Below are 19702 nucleotides of genomic sequence, written 5' to 3'. Positions count from 1 at the left end.
TCCATTCAGGGGATCAGACTATGGACTAGAAATCAAGTAAAAAGAAGACATCCAATATTTGTAGAGATGTTTACGCTAATCCTTATTTCAAATCAGGACTAGTGACTTCTCCCTTTCCAGGATCTTTCTCATTTTCAGTCCTTCCTGGATGCTGACAGGACAAATGTGCTCGCAGGGCACATTTGAGCTTATACCAGACAAGAGCAATGTAAAGGTGCGTCAAGAAAAACAAGCCACGTCCCTTTACGTCAGACCCCGTGTACAGTAAGAGACAAGAGCATGGGTGGGGGCGGGGGGCAAGACGTCTGAGACAGTTCACATATGAGAATCTGAAGTTACCACCGGTGCATTTGTTTTATGGCACAGAATTTTCATAAAAATTTATGTTAAGAAAACCAAAAAGTAAAAGGTCATAAAGTTCTACTCTACAGCAGTAAGTAAAACTGCTATAATGATACACAGAAAAAGGATTTTAAGTAAGATATATTTCTAAATCTATCAATGGGTAACTCACCAAAAACCATTCGCCATAAGGCTGGATGAGGTCGAGTAAATGGGCCTGGAGATAGAAAACACTGGGTTAGAACGAACTGATTTCAAATAAAAACTAAAAGCAAAGTAGTCTCTACAGAGATTTTAAAAAAGAAAAAAGCTCTCTACTGTTAAATTTTTTTTTCTACATAAACACTTAGAGGTCGAAGTCTGGAGTTGAAATGTTTTATTCGCAACGTAGCAACTTCCACCACAACTGTAACAAGTACCAGTTTCCACAACAGAGGTTTCTGTTTTTAAAGCTTTGTCTTTAACTCAGATCATAATTTCCCACGGAAACAATGTTACAACAGTGAGCAGGTTACCAGGCCAGCCTGTAAGTGATTGGAATATACTATAGTTTCATAAGTGAAATTGAGTGTGTGTGTGTGTGTGTGTGTGTGTGTGTGTGTGTGTAGTGTGTGACACAGGGTAAGGGGTAGGTTCAGAAAATTAAACAAGAGAAACAACTGCTTTGAAAACAAGTAAGGTGAGGTTTAAAACTGAAAACAAATCCTTGGAGCACTGGAACGCACTAACACAGTGGCTTTTGATCATGAACCATGGTAACAAAATACTCTGGACACGGCAACCCAGTTCAGACACACAGATGCAGCTTCGGCACTGTGAAAACAAGTTTTACAGGATGAAAGTTACTCTTACTACAAGGGATACACCAATACTTTCTCTCCTATTTTATTTCTTAAAACAAACAACAAACAAAACGGGGCAGGAGAGGGGGAGAAAGAAGGTTGGGCCTTGATCCACTAAACTGATTTACTATCCACTGAAAGGTTGCACAGTTCATAAATCCTGAACACTGCTCTCATGGGCACCTGACCTACTTGGGGCTGCCCACCCCTTCGCAAGGGCCTTCCTGCAGATTCTGGGAGCATTTCCAACATTATGAATCCCACATCTCCCAGGGAGATGCCAGAGCTTGCTGCCCCGCCCTCTTCATAACCGGGGCTTAGTTTTTCACTGGCCCCCTGCGCCAGATTTGATCTCTGGAGCTGGTGGTACAGATGTTAAGTACGCTGAGCTCTTCTCAACCCCTTCCTCTCCCTCTGCCATGAACTGGCATGGACAGCAGCGGGGGAGGGGGCACCGTGATGGTGGCAGTTCACTGCAGACTAACAGTGGGACAGATTATAGTAAATGCTCACTGGGGTTTTGTAATGAGACCAACTCTGGGTGACATGCCAGTTTCTAGAAGCTTAGCCTGGGACCTGGCTTCCTAGCCCTCCCAGAGGTCATCCAGCCAACGTCCTACAAGCCTTTTTAATCGGCAGCCAGCTTCTGCTGCTGGCAACCTGGAATCCTGACTGAAGGAAACAGGACGTGGTAATTTTTATTCTGCAACTCCTCCTAAATTTGCCGCCTTATCTTAAAAAGATGATTTTGAAACATATTACAACTGCTTTCTTTTGATGGATCAAGTTCATGTTAGGAAAATCAGTGAGTTACAAGGATCAACATCACCCAAATCTGGTCAGTTCCTGAGTTTACACGGTGGGCAATTCAGAAGGCGAGTTAGGTTCGTGCGGGACTCTGCTTTATCCATGAATGTGATGTCTGGGTTTTTGAGGGCTCCCAGTGAGGGATTTAAATAAGGTTTCTCCAAATATGTTCCATTTCTCAGTTCTGGTAGCAAAAGCTCAGACCAATGAATGCCTACATTCTTTTTAATCCGCCACATTTTATCTCAGAAAGGCACAGCGGGCACAGAAACAAGGATTCCTTTCCAGGTAACTTAACATGGCTACCTGCCTTCAAGTCACTGGAAACCTGATGGCTAAAATGGTTATCTTTTAAGTCATTTTCTCTTCTAAATTCTCTTCTTCACTGCTGTTAGGTGACAGCTCAACTTGCCCCCGCGAATGACTTTTGTATTATGGTGGCTGGCTGGTTTGCAAGTATTACTTCATCCAAACCACTGAATTAACCTATTAGACAGAACACAGGACCCCAGCTTTCTCTCCCTGTAAATTTCCTCTTATGAGGTGAAAGTCGAAAATGGTATGATTATTTGGCTTGCCAACAGAATTCCATGCCCAATCAACACTCAAAATCATAGAAGAAGGGTTATTCTCAAGAGCATTCATAGTTCTAATAGTACTTTGCTGAGCACTTAATGGGGAGCAGTCTGGAGGGTGAAACAACCCCCTGCCCCCCATTGTCTCTCAGTTGTCCTCACAGCTGGGTGATGAGTTTTCTGTCACTTCCACTTTACAGATGAGGACACTGAGGCATCGGCACTTTCCCAGGGTCACAAGGCTCACAGGACTCCACTTTCGGTCTGAGGGCACTTCTGTGCTTTCTGATCAACTCTGTCAGGCCTGGGCCAGCTGAGGAGGACAGAGTGGGGGCGGTGAGTGGGGGGGGGCGTTGAAGGTTTGAAGCAGGACTGTCCCAAGGCCAGAAGAGCAAGGGGAGAGAAGCAAGCCAGTGAGTAGCGTTTGCAGGCGCTGCTTTGTGGAACTGACAAGCAAGGTCAGGAAACACAGGGTCAGGAAGGACAAAGGGACAGGATGGGGAACTGATAGAAGTTCCCTCAGAGGTCTATCCAAGGTCATCTTCAGCCCATGATGACTTNCTCAGAAAGGCACAGCGGGCACAGAAACAAGGATTCCTTTCCAGGTAACTTAACATGGCTACCTGCCTTCAAGTCACTGGAAACCTGATGGCTAAAATGGTTATCTTTTAAGTCATTTTCTCTTCTAAATTCTCTTCTTCACTGCTGTTAGGTGACAGCTCAACTTGCCCCCGCGAATGACTTTTGTATTATGGTGGCTGGCTGGTTTGCAAGTATTACTTCATCCAAACCACTGAATTAACCTATTAGACAGAACACAGGACCCCAGCTTTCTCTCCCTGTAAATTTCCTCTTATGAGGTGAAAGTCGAAAATGGTATGATTATTTGGCTTGCCAACAGAATTCCATGCCCAATCAACACTCAAAATCATAGAAGAAGGGTTATTCTCAAGAGCATTCATAGTTCTAATAGTACTTTGCTGAGCACTTAATGGGGAGCAGTCTGGAGGGTGAAACAACCCCCTGCCCCCCATTGTCTCTCAGTTGTCCTCACAGCTGGGTGATGAGTTTTCTGTCACTTCCACTTTACAGATGAGGACACTGAGGCATCGGCACTTTCCCAGGGTCACAAGGCTCACAGGACTCCACTTTCGGTCTGAGGGCACTTCTGTGCTTTCTGATCAACTCTGTCAGGCCTGGGCCAGCTGAGGAGGACAGAGTGGGGGCGGTGAGTGGGGGGGGGCGTTGAAGGTTTGAAGCAGGACTGTCCCAAGGCCAGAAGAGCAAGGGGAGAGAAGCAAGCCAGTGAGTAGCGTTTGCAGGCGCTGCTTTGTGGAACTGACAAGCAAGGTCAGGAAACACAGGGTCAGGAAGGACAAAGGGACAGGATGGGGAACTGATAGAAGTTCCCTCAGAGGTCTATCCAAGGTCATCTTCAGCCCATGATGACTTGAAGAGTAGCCTTCTAAAAACAGAACTCAGCCCTCTCTTACCTCACCCTATGCAGCGTGTGGCTGAGGCATCTGGGGCTGACGGGGCCTCGCGGGCTCTCCTTAACCTAACCGGGACGTGCTCCAGCTCCACAGTATTCCCCCCACCAGTCTGTGATTCCTGCGACAGCCACGTGTTGTTCCGGAGCCCGGAAGAGAATGTTCGTCTTACTGCAGTTGGTTGTTGTTGTTGAAAATCTTGTTTTGACTTCTCTCTATTGAATCTTTCCCCGCTTTCTCCAGATTTCCCACTTACACATTGTAATATCACAATGTTTCTGAAAAAAATGCTAAATTTTAAAATGCAAAATCAGCTTTGCAAATCGAAACGTACTGAACGGATCTGAGAAAGGCCTAAGAAACCTGGTGTGATGGGTTTCAGAAAAGGTGTTGCTCTACCCTGCACCAAGCAGGGGGGGAGCGGTGGTATCTTTTGGCCACAAAAGGAGAGATGCAGGACTGAAAAGATGACGCTTTCAGAAGCCAACTGCAAAACCAAATCCAGGCTTTATTTCAATGATCACATCTGCCCACTTCTTTCTGAGAAAACGCTCTCGATGTTTTTCATGTCGTATTTTAAGAAGTACGTACTAGGAGCATTACTCACTAAGATTACCAACTTTGTCATCGAAGATGACAGTATTGCTGAAAATATTCTTTTGCTTTTGTAAAAAAGGAGGCTGAGGCTGGTGTCTTTCTATATTGTATTAAAAACCCTGACACTTATGCTCACTGGATTACTCATATTTGGCTAATGCAGTCAAGTCCCGTTTAAAGCCATGCTTCCCACAGGGTTTATCTGTCCAGACATGTTAACACTGCCTACAGCCTTCCCTGCCTTCACTTTATCTCCATCTTCTTTCCCGACAGACTATTTTCTCAGTGGGCATGTACAGGCGGGGCTCCTCCGTTCTCCGCATGGTCAAGAAGTTAGAGGTGCTCCATCTCCTGGTGTGTGTGTCTATACTTTATTTCTGATTTGATAAAAGCTGCCTGCAAGAATTACTCTTCTTGATCATATGGGAGAAAGGGAGAAGGCTTGCCCAGGCGGCGAGGGAGAAAGAAGTGGTTTTGCTTTGGACTGTGCTCTCTTACGGGGTGCACTTAAACATGGCAGGATTTCTTTCTTTATGAGTCCCTCCACCTAGAAGATGTAAACTTTCAATCAGACATTAGGAGTGAGTTTGATTTTAAAAGAAACAGAAATCAAATGTCCTTGTCATGAGCAGAGCTAGCATTTAAAAGATCCGACCTCAGAAATTAGAAAATTAGAAAATCACACACAAAGAAAAAAGAAAAGAAAGAAAAGAAGATCAGTTTGACTTGCCAGCGACCTGTCATTCCTACCAAAAACTAGACTGAACCTCAGGGAAGAATAATTCTTTTAACCAAAATCAGGAGTTCCCTCTCCACAAGCTACACATCTGTGTCCCTGGGCCTCTTTATCCTATCCACGTCTTCTCTGGATTATCATTGTTTTTCAGCTTTAATGAGGTATCGCTGACAAAGATTATTACTTGAAAAGTTTAAATTCCTCTAGGAAAAATCTAGAAAAGGTAAATAAAATGATCTTTAAGCAAATTTCAATCCTAAGAATTTTTTTGAAGAAAAAGTAGTAGAGCAGGAAACAGAATGGCCGGTGGAGGCCGGGGGAAAGGAGGGGCGGAAAGACTAGACTTTCGTTTTAAAGTTAGGGGACAGGGAGCCTTCTGGGGCCCCTTCAAACCTCAAGGAGATGTGGTTAACACTATCTTTGCTCAGAGAAGTCAAATGAGGCCAAAGGACAGACAAAAGGATAAACTCCGGAAAATCAAGACACACTAGTTATTTCATTCTTCTCAAAATACCTTAAAGAAGTGCTGAATGGCATTCCTCTTGCAGCCAAGGAATGGAGAAGAGAGGGCTGACTCTGTGAGCTTTCTTCCCAGCAGACCCATGACTTAATCCCACATTTACCTACTGAGAGAGAGGCCCCTGTGGGCCAGGGGCTGGGGGTGCAGATAAGGCTTGCGTAGTTGGGTAGGGTGGCGGGCAGGGTGCAAGGGGGAGAACAGTTCCCGAAGCCCTCAAACACTGGAAAGTACCTCTGAAAGCCACCTGTGGAAAGAACTCTCACAGCCAAACAGGTTTCTAGATTTCACTGCACTGACACAGTGATAGCTATAATAACACTCTAAGGATACAGGGGTGGAGGTAAAAGCTCACTTCTACCTGAGCCTCAGTTGCTATAATGAGATGAGGCCACATTTAAAAAGACCTTTTCTGAAGGAACTGATAGAGAATGAGAGGGACGCTGGCAGAAAAGCAGCAGCCTAAGGCAATATCAGATCCTCCTTCCCCGGCCTCACCTCAGGGTCTTTCCCTCCACATGTGTCCCCAAGCCTGAAGGAAGGAACTCGAAAACCCACCCCAGCCACTCACCCTGTTGACGCCCAGAGAAATTCTGTTTTGAGTGTCCACGCCTCTCCCAGATAACTCAGTGATAAAGGCTCAGCCAATGGAAGTAATCCTGTTTCCCTTTTATTCTTTTGGTCACTGAAGATCTATCACATGCCTACTCCTTTGGGCAATATGGATTCCTGTCCTGAGGTCTGCTTGGAGAAACGGCATGGGGCCCAACTCTAGTCAAAGAGAAGTTGACGACAAGTGTGCTGGAGGATTTCTCGAAAAGGTTTCTTTACTCTTAAAATGATCTACAGAAGAGGTGCCCTCCTCTTCCTCTGGGTGTTGCCCGTGACCGTATGTTCAGCACCCAACAGCTACCTCAGGATCATTAGCGCAGCACCAACATGAAGATGGGAGAGCAGAAGGCAGAGTGCCTGGGTCTTCACATGCTGCAGGGCGGCTGAATTAGCCAACCCTGTAGCCACTCTATCTCACAACTTCCTGTGATGTAGAAAAGTAAACATTCTCTCTATCCTTCAAGCCATTTTGAAACGGGCTTCCTATTACTTGTGGCCAAAAGCATCCCAACTGTTATAAAACCCTATGGAGAAAGTCAAGGGCTTCCTTTCTTATTGAGACTCTACAAAAAGAATCATGCCCCCACCCCCCTTCTTGAAGGAACTGCCTGATGCTACCACACAGATACTACAGAGGCACTCACGCAAATGAGACATATGGACGGCATCAAATTCAGGCCTGCATTCAAACATGCAGGGCAGCCTCTGCTAGGTCAAGGATAAATGCATCCGAAGTTGCCAAAGCAGAGCCATTCTGGGAATGCCATCCACTGCAGGCACTGCCCCAAAACTGCCTTTCAAGGAGAAGGCTAACGTTGGGCTCTGTTTCTCCCATTCATTTTCATTACTTAATCTGACAATTCATGCCAAGGGGGAGGAGAATGGAAAATAAGGTGACTGGTCTGGAGAACAAGAGGGGGGTGTGTGCACTCCCCTCAGGAAGTGGCCACCCGGCATCGTGGCTCCTATGAAGGCCTGAGGTCTGAGTGGCCACATGGCCCGGGACCATCCTTTCCCAGTGGCCCTGTAGTTCCCTCATCATCAACACCAGCACCCCCTAAAGCCAGCCCTCATTTAAAAATATTCAACAATAACATTCTTTAATGTAGAAAACTTACAGTTTCACTAATCTTTTAGAAAGCGTAGATAAGTGAATCTTTAGAACACAAGTCAGACACAAAACATGTTTGCTTTGTACACAGGCTTCAAGAGAAGCCCTCTAAAAACATGCTACCCTAGCTCCTAATCCTTCTTACATAGATTATTAAACTGCCATTGCCTCTTTCTATATGCATCTAAAACCTTCTTTTATGGTATGATCTGCCTATATGTTCTGTAGGCACACACAGGAGCGGCAGGGGAAGTTATCAATAAGGCAGGGAGAGATGAGGAAAAAGAAAAAGCAGGAAAGTTCCAATTGATCTGCCAACACCCTCTGGTCACATGACCTCCGGGCAACACAGGAACATGGGCACCACCACCAACCAACTCCACAGGATCCAAAGCCACTAGGTGCAGACCAACTAAGACCCTAAGGCCCTTCTTCCCAGGAAAAAGTAAAGCCAGACACTAAAAGAGAGGAACAGAAGTAAAAGGAGACAAAGCCACATAGGAAGAGAGAGATAAAAACATATCCCAGTGGACCTAACAGGGAGAAATGACCAGAACAACAGACACTAAAGAAAAACACAGGAGCCGAGGCCCTACTAGTGGGCTGACATCAAGTGGCTGGGTGACCTTTCGTGGATGAATGCGTTTCAGCTTTCACAGCTGTGAACTGGGTAGACTGGACAAGTTGAGCCTCATGGTCCTCCCCACTTTGTGTGTATCACGAAACCAACAAGCTGGGAGAAGAAAAGCACAAAACAAACTTCACTTTTATCTTCCCAGAGGGAAAACAATAGCACGGTCCCACAGTGAGAGACTGAGTAAACGAAATGGGCTTTGGAGATGAGAAGACTTCATTAGGGAACAGAAAAAAAATGGCAGAAATCATATAAAATGTTACACGCAATAGACTTAATCCCCCAATCTTCGGGGCCTTTGGTGCCTGACAAAAACCACCTGCTAATGAAGCCCCAAATTCAGTTCTTGCTGAAGCCTCGTTGAAGGGATATTTATAAAGTCCTGGTTATCAAGAGACTAATCTTTGAGAATCCTCAGACTTCCAAAACGGTACTGGATTCAGAAAAAGTAAGTTTAAAAGAAAAAAAAAACAACAAAGGCAGAAAAGAAACCTTCAAAGCTATGAAGAAGTTACAGCTGAGAACTAAGCAACTATGAACACACAGCTAAGAAAAGCTGAAGACTTGAAGAACAGACCTGACACCTTGGGACTGTCAGTTCCCTGAGCACCTATCATGCCTTGACTGGTATTAAAAAAGTAGCAGGACAGGGAAAGAGTAGATAAGAAAGAAATAAGAATAAAGGGTACAGAACAAAACTGGTCATCACACTGACTAATGATGTAGAAGCAAGCAGCGGGCCCTTACAGGATAGGAGAGGTAGAATGCTAAGGGGAGGAGAGGCAGTCACTCTTACCTGAACTGTCACCTACACACCCTCCTTTGGGGCTCACCATCTCCTTGCTTTGGACTGTGTTCTCATGCCACCTTTGTATGAAAAGGCCGGGTTCCAGAGCTCAGGGAGACCATCCACAGACCTCGGTGGTTCATGTATGTAAAACACCTTATGCTGCAAGTGATCACTTAGCTACCCTACAACACAGGACCTTGAAAGAAGGGATAGGCTGCATGATGTCCAAGTTCTCTAAACCAAAAATTCTGAGGTTTCGGGTGTTTGAAGAGGGACAGAAAAGAAAGCTGGCAAGTAGCCAAAAAGCTGTTTGATATCGGGGACTCTTCCTAGACAATTCTATAGTAAGGTTAATACCCCTTCATTCCATGGCCCAGCCAATATCATGGACATCTTATCGTCATACTCCAAAAATTGTGCATTACCAGAACTCTCAATCGTCATGGAAAGGCCAAACTTTGTCATATCTGCATAGGGTATATAGGTAGTTACAGACTCCCCAGACTCTTGCCAAAATTCATTATGTTTTAATCTGAACCCCTAAAGTGAAGATTTCTGTTGGACTCTTGGATCCTATAGGAACAGAGCATAGCCGACTTGGCTGTGAACATTCGTTATTTTTTAAGACACAGGAAGAAGGACCTCAAAGGTAACTGGGAGATTATCTGGGCTGTCACTTCCACCACAGGCCTCAGAGTGCATGGGCCACTGGGAGGTGGGGAAAATATCTCCACCTTGGTTTCTAAAGGCAAGACCAACACCCAGCAGACCCATGGGGGCAGGCTAGACCCCTGCTGGGCAGAGGTATGGAAGAAACTGTTATTACCCCAGTAGGTCTGGAAGGCAGAGCCTTGATCCAAAGAGGATTGATTCTTCTTCTTTTTTAAAATAAACTCTATTCCCAAAATGGGGCTAGAACTCACAACACCGAGAACAAGAGTCACATGCTCTACCAACCTGAACCAGCCAGGTGATCCCAGGACTGATGATTCTTGAGCTTTAAAATCTCACAGAGTTTGCCTTCCTGACTTTGAACTTGCTTGGAACTTGTCACCCTTCCTTCCTTCCTATTTCTCCCTTTTGGAATGGGTGTCTACCCTGTGCCTGTCCCTCTGCTGTATTTTGTAAGCATGTGCTTGGTTTCACAGGTTTACAGCTGGAGGGGAATTCTGCCACAAGATGAATCTTGTGCTGTTCAAGCCATCCGGTCTAGAGCATTCTGTTACAGCAGCCTGCACTGACTGAGACAGCAGGTTTCCATATCATGAAAGGTTTCCACTAAAAATAAAATTTAATCTAGAAGCTCGAGTGGTTGGAGAGTTAAACGCAGCTCTCAAATAACTTAGTTATCAAAAACAATTCATTCTCTGAAGGATTCAGTCATGGCTTTACTGGTTGGATTATTATGTTATCAGCAAAAATCACAGTGTTACGTAAGATTAAGCAAACATACAGAACAAAATCCCATTGCCACCATCTTGGAAAGACTGAAGGCTTTGCCATGTGTGATAGTGTGGATTATAATAAGAAATATATATTTGGTCTTTTGCCCTTATCTGGCACAGGGCTCCTAAAACCCTTGGAATCTTCTAAGTGATGAGAGTGATGAATGTTTCTTGCTACGTTAATGAGAACTTAACCTAAAGATGAGGCTGGCTGCCAGTGGAGCCAGCCATGGGATTAGAGGGTTGGAACTTTCAGTCCCACCCCCAGACCTCCAGGGAAGGGTGAGAGGCTAGAGATTGAGTTCAATTCGCAATGGCCAATGATTCAATCAACATGCCAATGTAAATTAGGCCTCCATAAAAACCCAAAAGGATGGGATCTGGGGAGCTTCTGGGTTGGTGAACACTTTTCTGATGCCAGAAGAGTGGCACACCTAGAAAGGGCATGGACGCTCCTCGTTCATTCCCACAAGTCTTCTCCAATGATCTGGCTGTTGATAAGTATCCTTTGTAATAAACTCGTACTGTAATCTAGTGAGTAAACTTATTTCTTGAATCCTGTGAGCCGCTCTAGCAAATTAACTGAACCTAAGGAGGGGTCATGGGGACTTTTGATTTGTAACCATTTGGTCAGAACCACCAGTGACAATCTAGACTTGCAATTGGCATCTGAAGTGGGGGCAGTCTTGTGAGACTGAGCCCTTAACCTGTGGGATCTGATGCTAACTCTGGGTAGACAGTGTCTGAACGGAGTTGAACTGTAGGGCTGCCAGCTGGTGTCCGAAAAGGCTTACTGATGGGGGAACACCCTTCCCCCCAGGCCTGCTGCTATCCCCCAACACACATATATTGGAATTGACATTAGGACCTTATTACCATGGTACATTTCCAAGCAAAAATGAGTAGCATTCACAATGAGTTTCTTATATTATACATTGCATTCTACTGAAGAGACAGGAAGATAGAGAAGAAACATTCCCTAAAGTATGACGTTTGAATATGGCCCATGGGACATAATTCATAGGTAAGGCTGAATAATTTCAAAATATCTAAAGTGTAAAAGAAATGGGATATAAAAAGGAAGCATTTAGAAATGGTTACAGAAAATGAGTAAGCATATTCCAGGGAGAAGGTATTGAAGAGAAATAAGAAAAAATAAAGCAAGGGACAATTCAGAGGAAAGGGATGCATCTTAAGTATGGCAGATTTTTTTTTTTAAATAAAGACTTCGTCTCACTCTATAATCATGATGGGAGATAAAATTCACAGTAATAATGGACTTTTTTAAAGCTGATGCTGAAAATTCATATCCCAAATGCATGATCAGCAAAGTTTACTGTGATAAAAGATCACTTGGGACAACACATTATTTAAGTAACACTCATCACAGCACCGACCCTGTCCTTAGCAAATAGGACTAAATAATAATTGCATATTTTATGACTCAGCCGATATAACAAAAATAGCAACAAAAACAAGAGCAGACACTTTTTGAGAGCTAACAATCTGTCAGTCACTATTCAGAGAATATAACACGCTTTAATTTAATTAACCCTTTCAACAGTACCTACCTGTTATTACCATTGTACAAAAGAGAAACTCAAGCACTCGTGAAAATGCTAGGGGCTTTCCCCAGGACCATAGAGCCAGCAAGTGGCAGAAGGGACAGTCTGCCTCTAGGGCCTGTGACCTAACCACTGCAGATTAATTTTTTACTCCACGTTCTGGTGTCATCTTCTAGGTGGCATGCATCTCAAAAACACCAAAAGGACACCATGCAGCACAGGAGAAAGACATCACTTACCATTGGGAAAAGCTAACACACTGATGATGAGAAAGAAGAAAACAACAGAAAGGATACCCCTCCAGATGTTGTCTTCTGGGACAGAGTCATCCCTGAAAACAGAAAAGAGAACACTGAGTATTCATTTTCAGGTTTAAACAGTCAACCCAGAAGACATAAGAGCTTTATGGTGATCTTTTCCCATGATCTTTCCCCGATGCCAAGCTGCCTCCTAAAAAAATTATCTGTCATCCTACATCAATATGTTGCCAAACTGCCCTACATTAAGGTAGTTTCAATTTATACTACTATTGGTAATATGAGAGACTGCCTGTTTATGTTTTTCTTCATATCCTCTCCAGCTCAGTCATTCAATTTTACCTTTGTCCATACGTTCATAAAGAATGGTCTTTCAGTGTTGTTTCACTTGGTCCACCTCTTAACCATGAGTAAGACTGAACACCTTTTCACTTGCCTGAGAGCCTCTGGATTTCTCACTCTGAACTGCCTCTTCATATCCTTTGCCCATTATTCTACTTGTTTTTCTTTGTCCATTTGTTGTTCTTTCTCTTAATTGATTTTGGACAGAGTGCTTTGTGTATTAGGGAAGTTAACTCTTTGCCTTGATGTAAGGACTAAGTTTATCATTTTTTCTTTACTGACTCTTTGTTGTGCAGATTGACCAGTTTTTTTTCCTTCATGATTTCTGGGTTGTATCATAGTTCAGAAAGGTCTTCCCTACTCTGAGATTGTTGTGTTTTGGTTTTGATTTTTTGATTCGCCCGTTGTTGCTTCCAGAATTTTTTTGCATTTTTGTTTGTCTCCAGTTTTTTCTTCCATGAATGTCCAGAGTATATTTTGGTACAAAGTATGAGTTACAGTTCACCTTTTCCCAGGCAATAGATACTCATTTCAGCCTTGTTTTTATTTTATCTGTAACTTACAAATGTCTGTTCTGTCAAACTCTCTTATGCCATCTTAGTACATCTAACATGATGAGTCAGATAGACAGCAGGGTTGTTAGATAAACTGAAAATGTACACTACAGGAAGATCAGACTTCTGTGATCAACGACTGGAGGGTAAGCAGGTGATCTTCAGAAGGAATGTGAGCCCCATCTGAGCTCAGCTTCACATGCAGCTTCTTGAGAGTGGAGAGGGTGTTCCCACGGCACCTAGAACAGTCCCTTACAAGAGGTGGGTACACAGAAAGAACTGTATGCATGACTGATGAGGCTTTTTGCCAACCCCACCCCCACACCCGCCCCAGCCACCTCTCCCTGCCATGACAACCTTGTCCAAAGCCCTGACTTCTTCCCAAGGTCTGCTGCAGCCATCAACGACAAATGTCTCAATCTCTGGGGCTCTGAACTTTCCAAAGAACTTCTGCAGCTGTCATTTTCTTTTAACTGCTTCATGGTTGTGTGGGGGACTATTATCTTTACTTGAAGGATGAGGAAGATAAAGCTCTTTTTTTATCTTGCCCACAGTTACACAGGAATAGGAGGCAGAGTGGAAGTGGGAGCCAGGGCTCTGGAATGCTGGCTCTAGGTCAAGATTGCTACATTTACCAAAATGATACAAACAGACAAGCTGGAGGGAGGGGGGCAAAGTCCTTTTCCCTCTGCCAAATTTAGGAGGTGCTCCAGAGGTTGGGGGGGGGGGCAGGTAGTAAAAATACTGAATGGGCATATTTTAATAAAATTGTAATTTAAGCTCCAGAGGGCACAGGTCCCACCTCATTCCTCTGAGGTACCTCCCATGCTCAGCACAATGTTTGGCACACAGCAGACATTCTCAATACACTGGGTGCCAGAATGAAAGAGATGCTATGGCTGAGTGGGTCCAGAGACTCAGGTCATATAGGAGTGAAGCACAGCCTGAGGCCATGGAGTCCACTAACAGTGACTTTCCTGTCCCAGTGCTGAATGGCCACAAATTCAAACACCATCAACTCCTTCTGTCGGATGCTGTTTCTACCCAGAGAGGAGAGAATGTCCTAAAAGCAGGAAAGGTGTAAGACAAGCCCTGAACTAAGAAAAAGTTTGCACTCAGAAAAGGTCTGGACTCAGATTGTTAGTTTAACATCTGACTATAGGCAGTAGGTGAGGAAGACTTCAGGAAAGTGAAACAAACTCCATGTAGTCATAGACCATCTAGACAAGAGTTCCTCCCTGGGGCCAGGCAGACAAGAAACCCTTTACCATGACTCCTAAGGCTGCTAAGTGGGTTGTCCTCCCTCCCCACATCCTCTCCTTCCCTTCTCTTTAATAGGAGCCTTGAAATTGAGACACACAGGTAGGGTCATGTTTATAAGGCTGGTCACTGTTAAGGATCCTCTCTCCTAATGGAAAACTTAGTCCCGGGTTACATGGTGGATCGATTTAACTAGCTTTGGTATTATGTTTAAAGACTATATTCATTTTATTTTACAGCAAGTTATAATCCCTGCCAAGAATTATAACTTAGATAGCAACTAAAGGAGAAGAGTGATTTTTTTTAAGTTCTTATTGGATAAATGATTTCTTGCATTTTATTCATTTAGCATTTTCTGGGTGTGTATCTTGGGATGATTAACATATTTGGGCTCAAGAAACGATGCTGTAACAGTTATTACAACACCCATAAGAGACACACAATAATAAAAGGTGTCTGGAAGTGTATGAACATGTCTTCCTGGGCTTCCTGAAGCAATCAAGAAAGGGGCTCAGGAAGGAGCCCAGGACGCCATGGGCTCGCGGACAGACGGAAGGTGCCAGGAAGTGCACTTCACTGGGAAAGAGCTGCCAGCCTGGCCCAAGGTGTGGGGCCGGGGAGCCATCCGGGCCTGCTGTGTGCCCTGCGTGCAGGTGTCATAGGAGGCAAGGCTGGAGAGGCAGAGCTACTTCATGATGGAAGACCTGGGTCCAGCCAGCAATTCCTGTAGGTGATGGGGATGCAGTGACAGACTGTAAGCAGGGGACAGATGGGGTCACAACTTTGTCTTAGAAGGTCATGAGGGCAGCAGTGTGGAGGGTGAGTGGGAGGGAGATGGAATAAAAGTCTGGGGGCATTCTGTCTCAAAGGATAAGGGGACTGCTGAGCCGCAGCCTGGGCTTGGGAGGGAGAACAGCCCTGAAAGTGTGAAGGCCTTGTGAGACCTGGTGAAGATAAACTAGGTCTACTCCAGGTGAGCAGAGACCTGAACTATTGAATTGCTGAACTGAATTAAACAGGATGACAGGGCCGAAGGTTCAGGAAGCAGTCCTGGCTGACTGGACAAGGTCTGGTTTCTGGATTCAAGGAGACTGAAAACCTGCTAACTTCGCTAGAGAAATCTGAGGCTACAGGGATTATATCACAAGACTAACTGTATTACACTTGGTAATAGAATTATAGCTCAAATGCTAACCACCAGGTATCAATTCCTAGGCATGGAATCTCTCTGAGGTAAGGCAGCATCTAAACCAAATGAATATCCGAAGTCACCCAGGAACCTACCTCCTACAGAAGACCCCACACAAATAGAGGATACATTTTCCCCTCCAAGAACTTTATAATCTTATTAGGAACCTAAAACAGTAGACATAAATACAAGAAAGGATATAGCAGACGCTTACTTAGATCCATCACAAAATAGGATTCAAATAGGAAGTGGGAAAGAGAAATGTTAAGATCACTGTTAAGTGGACCTCTTCAGAGGGCTCTGTTCACCTCCAGGGTTGCTTGAGCGCCAGCACACAGCCGCTGTGGACCATCACTTAATAGCGCCGGTGTCAGGAACAAGGGCATCCAGGCCTTCCGTTAATGGGAAAGAAAGAGCACGATGTACGTAAAGGAAACAGAACCAAGACAACTGAATCAACAGTGTCAAGAGACGTTTTCTAATGGGATTTATGTGGTCTACAAGGGACAGAATAGGGAAAGCTGGCAGATATCCACGAGACAGGCTGACAAAGAAGGCAGAACTACGGCTCGGAGCTCCAAGTCCACTGAAGACAAACGAGAATAAAACCATTATCAACAAGTAAATAAGAACACATAAATCAAAAGTCTGTCCACTTCCCTGCCCTCACCTGTGCCCTCCGTCTCTTATCAAGAAGAAAGCTAGCACAGACAGACTAAGCGGCACTTGGGTACAGCAAGCTGTGGGAGGGCCATCTCCTCTGTGTAAGGGGCGATTGGACACGGCTGTGACACAAGCGCTCCTGGACAGGTGGATTCCGCTGTTTCATTGCCAAGCGCCTCTTAAGGAGGGAGTGGGCTGCTCTGAGTGTGTTAGTAGATTTGGGTGTTTTCAAACCTAACGTTTGAGTTTTTGAAACTGAAGCCGTTCACTATTTCCAAGTTCGCCAGTCTCTGAAAAGCAGAGTAAATATGAGGCACCTTAGTAATTATACTCTGAGCTCAAGGCAAAAGTTCTCTTTGCCCCATTTTGGCTGAACAAACTTCCAAAACACATGCCAAAGCATTTATCTTATAAAAATACTTATCCTAAAATGTGGCGAAATGAGCTTCGGGAGAATGATTCAATAGTATCTGGCTTCATTTTTAATGACGGTGAAAGAGACAGGAGATTTAAACACTACGATTTAAGAGTGAGTTGACCTAGTTGCTATTTAACAAAAGAACTACTTGACAAATCCAAACCTGTCTCTGACTTCTGTGTGTGATATCTAATTCTTCACGATCCTAAATTCTTGCTATGTGTCTGCAGCATGTGACATGACCCAGGTACTGTTTCTCACAGACTGGTACTGTGGCACCTTGAAAGTATTCTATGTCCTGTCCTCTAAGATCACTAGTCTTTGAAAAACAAACGTTAAGGCATTGTTTTAAAGTTTTACAGAAAGAATTGCACTGAACAGTCACCCAACTAAAAATCCGGTTGTAAAGTATGTACAAGGTACTGGAGACAATCATTACAAAAGAGTACAGAATGAATAATTTTCATTTAAGAAGTCATTACTTTCCATCTTTATGGAGAAAGATAGAGCGATCACTGTAATGTCCCAGTTTAAAGGGTCACAAATCATTACAAAAAATGAGTAAGAGCTAATAAGTACCAACTACCTTAATGGTGCTTATGATTTTATATAAGGTGAAACTTGTTATTAATGAGTTCTTCAATATACAGTTTCTCCTTATGAAATTACTCAAAGAAATAAAATGATTTTTGGAAAAGAGGTTCAGACTATGCCTTTTACATTACTTTTGACAAGCTGTTAAAATTCATATTCTCTGCTGTAATTTACCGACTGCCTTGGCAGAATATGCTATAAAAGGGAAGTTACAAAAGACGGCGACTTTCTGTATTAGAAAAAAAGGAAGAGAAACCTATTCTTAGGGGGCCTAGAATAATAGTAAAGATAAAAGGTGGAAACAAACTGCTCATTCTTGCTTTTCATTCAGAATAAAATACCATTAATTACTTTTCTCATTTCCAAAGAAATTCGCGCACTACTTCCATCATTGCCAACCCACACAGGAGATGAAGTTAAACCAAACCTAACACTAAACAGGAATGTATGTTACCTAAGAAAAGCAACATCCACTATTCCAATGCCTTCATCCTTTTTCTCAATAATAGAGCATACTTCATCCTCGCTTGAAGGACAGATATAATCTAGAAGGCATTAGCATACAATGAAATGATGTAATAGTAATAGCTAATGTTTACTAAGCACTTATTATTTGTCATGAACTGAGCTAAATGCAGATTACCTAAAACAATGAATTGAACCCTCATGCTAGACAATCCTCTGGAGTATTATTAGACATTTTCATTTTACATATAAATAAGGAAACTATGGCTTAGCAAAATTAAGTGGTAAAATCAGCCGACATGACGAATGAAGTATTTGAAGGGAACCATAAATAGGGACAAGAATGAGTTTTCTCTAAGGCTAGAAATATGTTCTTTGTTGGATACTACGGACATATCTGGTTTTATCCCACTGCAGAGCATTCTCAGACTTTACAATAATAGTAGCTATATCCCTCAATCATGAAGAGTAATTGTTACATATGCCTTATTGCTTTAGGTAGATTTATGTAAACAGATAAGCACAAAATAAGAACCAAGAGTCAAATGGTTTGCAGAGGTAAGAAACACGTGTGATGTGGGAGAGTATTATTAGTTTCAAGAAAATATGAAAAATCGCAGTGATTCTTAATGGAGGCACCACTGGCACTTACATGTGTGCATGTGTGTCTAACTTGTATGTGTATGTACACACACAGGCATTTATAGAGGGGGCAATTCATTCTTTGCAGTACAGTGCTGTCCCGTGAATCATAACACATTTAGCATCCTTAATCCTCACCCACAAAATACTAGAAGTTCCAATGCTTGTGACCACTCAATATACCTCTGCACAATTTCTGCTGACCTGAACTGAGAATCATTGATTGTCAGACAAAAATGCTAAGAGAATTGACATTAATTGTGCATTGTGTATGAGATACTCTAAGTCCATTCACACATGTTCACTGAATGCTCATAAACCCATATGAAGTTAAGTACATATTTTATCCCCATTTTACAAGTGTGGATCAGAGAAAGGTTAAGTAACTCAACCAAGGACACACAGATACTTTTGAAGCCAACAATCTGGCTCCAAAACTATACTTCCCTGGGTTGATCTTTTTTAATCATAACAGCGTGATAGGTATGCCTTTCCTTTCTTTAAAGAGGTTCATTCCGAAAATACAAATCCTTGTTAAGTAGGACCCATGGTGTGCATGTCATTATGAACAAGGGATGGAATGGTTCCCTGGGTTAGGAGTGAGGGGCCGTATATTCAGTGAGGTACAGTTATATGATGTGGGTATCAAGAATTGGGCTCCTCTGCACAAGTATATATTAGAAGACCTTTGACCGTATGGGGGTGTGTGTGTGTGTTTTCAGGGAGAAAGAGTTGTGCTCTACTGAGGTTTATGTGTTTTATTTATCACTTCCACAGTACTTACTATGCACCAAGCACTTCCACAATTGCTTGACAATATCTCATTTCAGCATATGTGTTGGATGATGAACCCAGCAGAGTATGCACTAAGTGATATGTGGTAAGCTGGTGTTTCTATAGCAATGTGCACAAGAGGTGATAGATACTGGCTGCACTGGAAGGGGAAAGGTCAGCTTTGATATATGTCTACATCATTTGTGTTGTGGTCCTGTTTGAGGCTGGGGGAAGGGTTATGCTAGATGGTCTGTATGCTACGCATACTGAAGGTGCTGCATGGGCAAGGCTGTGTAGTGCAACTCACATGTGCATTTTGTGCTTGGCCGGTAGTGCTGAAAACCGGAGATCCAAGGGAAGGGGTCCAGATTGTGCCCTGGGCCTGTGTATGGTGCGCGGAGACGCTGTAGACCGGTGTGCTTTCAGCATGTAGCTGTATGTGCTGAAAGTGGTGCATAGGAGATGATTCATGCCGGGTGCT

At 43.6% G+C, this 19702-nt stretch overlaps 1 protein-coding gene across 1 annotated transcript in view; it reads right to left on the bottom strand.

Annotated features, from left to right (window-relative positions):
• Nucleotides 1-514: 514 nt before the first annotated feature.
• Nucleotides 515-19702, bottom strand: part of LOC144237648 (phosphatidylserine synthase 1-like) — a gene marked incomplete at its 3' end in the record, with an annotated part of 19938 nt that continues 750 nt past the window's right edge. Inside the window, exons 2-3 of the mRNA XM_077771336.1 lie at nucleotides 12303-12394; nucleotides 515-559 (exon numbers count right to left, since the gene is read on the bottom strand). Of these exons, the coding sequence (XP_077627462.1) occupies nucleotides 515-559; nucleotides 12303-12394 (137 nt within the window). The remainder of the gene's footprint in view (nucleotides 560-12302; nucleotides 12395-19702) is intronic.

Source organism: Crocuta crocuta, unplaced genomic scaffold (genome assembly GCF_008692635.1).
Source record: "Crocuta crocuta isolate KB4526 unplaced genomic scaffold, BGI_CrCroc_1.0 scaffold235, whole genome shotgun sequence".
Taxonomy (NCBI): domain Eukaryota; kingdom Metazoa; phylum Chordata; class Mammalia; order Carnivora; family Hyaenidae; genus Crocuta; species Crocuta crocuta.
Note: the sequence above shows the minus strand (reverse complement) of the source record. Positions and strands in the feature narration are given on the sequence as shown.